This window comes from Megalobrama amblycephala, linkage group LG21 (genome assembly GCF_018812025.1).
Source record: "Megalobrama amblycephala isolate DHTTF-2021 linkage group LG21, ASM1881202v1, whole genome shotgun sequence".
Classification (NCBI taxonomy): domain Eukaryota; kingdom Metazoa; phylum Chordata; class Actinopteri; order Cypriniformes; family Xenocyprididae; genus Megalobrama; species Megalobrama amblycephala.
Genome location: NC_063064.1, coordinates 23,951,944 through 23,956,006, shown reverse-complemented (window position 1 = coordinate 23,956,006; position 4,063 = coordinate 23,951,944). Strand labels below are relative to the sequence as shown.

Sequence of the window (4,063 nt, the reverse complement as noted above, 5' to 3'; positions counted from 1 at the left end):
AATTATGATTTGAATGTTTTATGTCATAAAGAACAATTTTCCAGAGATTTCCCTCTGGCACATTACATGTCTGATTATGAATCTCTTCCTGTTATCAGCAGTATAAACTGAGTTAAAGGGTTAGTTTACCCAAAAATGACAATTCTGTCATTATTTACTCACCCTCATGTTGTTCCACACCTTCGTTCAACAATATCTAGTGGCGATGGGCGATTTCAAAACACTGCTTCATGAAGCTTCGAAGCTTTGTGAATATTTTGTTTCGAATCAGTGGTTCGGAGGTTGTATCAAACTGCCAAAGTCACGCCCCCCAGTGGTGAACCATTGAAATTTTGAAACACTTATGACGTAACAAAGCCTCGTTTACTGAAATCAAGTGACTCTGGGAGTTTGATATGCACTCCGAACCACTGATTCGAAACAAGATTCGTAAAGCTTCGAAGCTTCATGAAGCAGTGTTTTGAAATCGCCCATCACTAGATATTGTTGAATAAAGTCGTTATTTAGTTTTTTTGGCGCACAAAAAGTATTCTCGTCGCTTCATAACATTAAGGTTGAACCACTGTAGTCACATGAACTGTTTTAAATATGTTTTTAGTAGCTTTCTGGGCATTGAAAGTGTTAATTATCTTGCTGTCAATAGAGGCCTCACTGAGTCATCGGATTTTATCAAAAAATATCTTAATTTGTGTTCTGAAGATGAACGAAGGTCTTACAGGTGTGGAACAACAGAAGGGTGAATAATTAATAACAGAATTTTCATTTTTGGCTGAATTAACCCTTTAATAATAAAAAAAAAAAAAGCAGTTTCTTTGTCAACCTCTTGGTGAGGGTCATCAGAACCACATTGAATTTTTAGGGTTCCAAAGGTTGTTCAAAGGATCTTGGAATGACCATCAATTGTACACCACACTGTTTGTCATTTTATCAGTTCCCACAGGAGCAAAGGCACCTTGGTCCATGCCATCCATCACAGGTCACCTAAGACGGTTGACATTTTTCCATTGGTCCCTCACAAATATAGGGCAGTGGTGCCATTTCTGTTCTCCTCAATCACAACCAGCGAATGAAGAAATGTATTGATTTTTCTCAGAGTTTTCAAGAATAACACTCCTAAAATGGGTCATTGACTATTGCACATTTCAGCTCCCTGTGCGTGTGTTCTTCCATCTTCTCAGCTTTTTATCCATCTTAATCAAAACCAACACTACAGCCATAGATTTCACATCACAAACGACTCCTGAAGTGCGTCGGATAGGTTGGTTCTTCATGTTTCTTACCAGTGACATTGTGGAGAACTCCAGGGATGGTCACACTTTGTCATTCAGAAGTGCTGCTCATGCACCCAGCTTCCAAAGTGTATGATCAATAATACAAGCCGGTATTGATCATCCACTGGCTTTTAAAAGAGGCAAAGATGTGCATACAGAGTTCACAAGTTAATTTTAATCAATTAATATTCATCTAATACTGTAAACACTGAACATTTGCAGATTTTACATTGGACATCGGCCAACCCAGTAACAAAATTATTAGTGTTGCTGAAATTATTAAACATTGAAATTGTATTCCTTTTAATATATTAATATTCCTATAATATTTTAAATCATGAACAGCCTATTTATTTGACCATTCTAACTGTGCTTATATATAATTAACATTTTATTATTTTTTAATGTTCTGCTGTATATTAAAGAAATACAACAATCGCCATATTAAAATGACACAAGTCTTACTTTATTGACATCCTAAACTTTATTTTACAAAGGTAAGCTTTTCATCCCAACCTCAACGAAACAGATTTACAAAGAAATAAAAACATCTTTAAAAGGCCATAAAAAAACAACATCCTGTCCTCTAGCAGCATCCAAACATCTGAACGTCCCAGAAATAAACCATTTTATGTTTACAGTTATCTCTCAGCCAAGCTATACACAGTACTGCTGACATGGTACACAAGTATACAAAGTACTGCCACATGGAGCCATTACTCTTTTTTTTTTTTTTAGTGCAGAAAAGGAAAATACTCTCATTAAAATAACAATCTTAGGTTAAATAAGCTTAAATAAGAGGGCGAAGGTACAAGACACTTTTCTGAGGTACACCAACAAGCAGAATTTGGCTTTTATTTTAAGTGGTTTACAGGTGCTAGTCTGCGTGTACTGGCCCATCCACACAAGTTCAACCGTTTAACATCTGTTGTTTGGGTAAAACAAAGCCAGTTACAAAGTCAGCTGACAGCCTAATGGATAAGAGCAGTGGGCATGGATTTTGTACGCACTCAGACAGTTAAATGAATTAACGAAAACAACTGAAGGAACGATCCTTTACCACCAATAACATCAGGCACACAAAAGACTATTTTTTTGTTTTGTTTTGTTTTTTTTCTACATAAAAGTTTTTGAATACAGCCAAATCACACTCAGTGCTAATCTCGTCGAACATTTCTGTGATTACAGCATCAGCAAAATTATTGCTACAACATTTGTTTCAATGGGTTACTTACAAAAACGCATTTCAAAACGGGTATACAGCACACCAAGTCTTGGGGAGCTTTGGACACTAAGGAACGTTGCATCTGGCTGGTCTACATGTCGACAAACGATGGGGGTGGACAGCCACAAAGCCAGGATTGAACTTGAGTTACGGCGGTAGCTTTGAAGATGTTAAGCCCAAGGAACCAAAGATTTTAGAAAGAAATCACGGCTTATTGCATTACATTCACTTTCACGTGTTCATACCCTTCGATTGGTCATAAACTATTTATTTTTTCCCTTCCAGCCCTTATCACATATTTAATTTCTATCTCTCCCTTTTCTCATTCACATTCTCATGTCCTGCCACCAACAATGACTCAGTTTTTAGTGTGTTAGCGTATTAGCTCTGCACACATTCACATTCAAATGCTGAAATTTCTCCTCTAACATCTTTTTTTTTTTCAGTATGCTGGACTAATTTTCCTTGGGTTATGTAGTTTGCGAAGCACAAGAGGGGGAAGTTGTGTACTACTTCAGCTCAAGGTTTCTTGTCCATTGTGTTCAGAAACAATTCAGTAAATCTCCTCAGCTGCGCGGCTGCTGTCTGGCTCTCTTCATGCAGTCGAAGGTTGTCTTGACGAAGGTGCTGAACCTGTTCCTGGAGCATAGCCTTGTCTTCTTGCTCCTTTGGAGGATATTAACAAAGCATGTGATTATAATAACTGCCTTGAGGTGTATGTTAAGGATTTGTTTAAGCATTATGTTGTCTGTTAAAGGCCTGTTATGTTCAAGGCTCTTACCTTTCTTAGGTCATACTGCAGCTGTCGGAGAATGAGCTCCAGCTGGTTAACCTTCCCAGTGAGCAGAGCAGGAGAACCTTCCCTGGTTAGATAATAGACAGACAGGAACAATTAGATATATAGACAGACAGACAGACAGATAGATAGTCTCAAAGACAGACAGACATATTGACAGACAGACAGACAGACAGACAGACATAGATAGATAGATAGATAGATAGATAGATAGATAGATAGATAGATAGATACAGTCACAAAGACAGACAGACAGATAGATAGATAATCACAAAGACAGACAGACAGATAGTCAAAGACAGACAGATAGATACAAAGACAGAAGGACAGACAGATAGATAGATAGATAGATAGATAGATAGATAGATAGATAGATAGATAGATAGATAGATAGAGTCACAAAGACAGACAGACAGATAAAAAGACAGAAGGACAGATAGATAGATAGACAGATGGCTAGACAGTCACAAAGACAGCCAGACAGATAAAAAGACAGAAGGATAGATAGATAGATAGATAGATAGATAGATAGATAGATAGATAGATAGTCACAAAGACAGACAGACAGATAAAAAGACAGAAGGATAGATAGATAGAGATACAGTCACAAAGACAGACAGACAGACAGACAGACAGATAGATAGATAGATAGATAGATAGATAGATAGATAGATAGATAATCTCAAAGACAGACAGACAGACAGATAGATAGATAGAGATAGATAGATAATCTCAAAGACAGACAGACAGATAGATAATCTCAAAAACAGA

At 37.1% G+C, this 4,063-nt stretch overlaps 1 protein-coding gene across 2 annotated transcripts in view; it reads right to left on the bottom strand.

The window, feature by feature from the left end:
• Window positions 1-1,715: 1,715 nt before the first annotated feature.
• Window positions 1,716-4,063, bottom strand: part of sipa1l2 (signal-induced proliferation-associated 1 like 2) — a 77,668-nt gene continuing 75,320 nt past the window's right edge. For both annotated transcript variants that reach the window (XM_048173440.1, XM_048173441.1), the window contains 2 exons: window positions 3,278-3,359; window positions 1,716-3,162 (listed from right to left, as the gene is read on the bottom strand). In XM_048173440.1, the coding sequence (XP_048029397.1) occupies window positions 3,016-3,162; window positions 3,278-3,359 (229 nt within the window). In that variant the 3' untranslated portion in view covers window positions 1,716-3,015. The remainder of the gene's footprint in view (window positions 3,163-3,277; window positions 3,360-4,063) is intronic.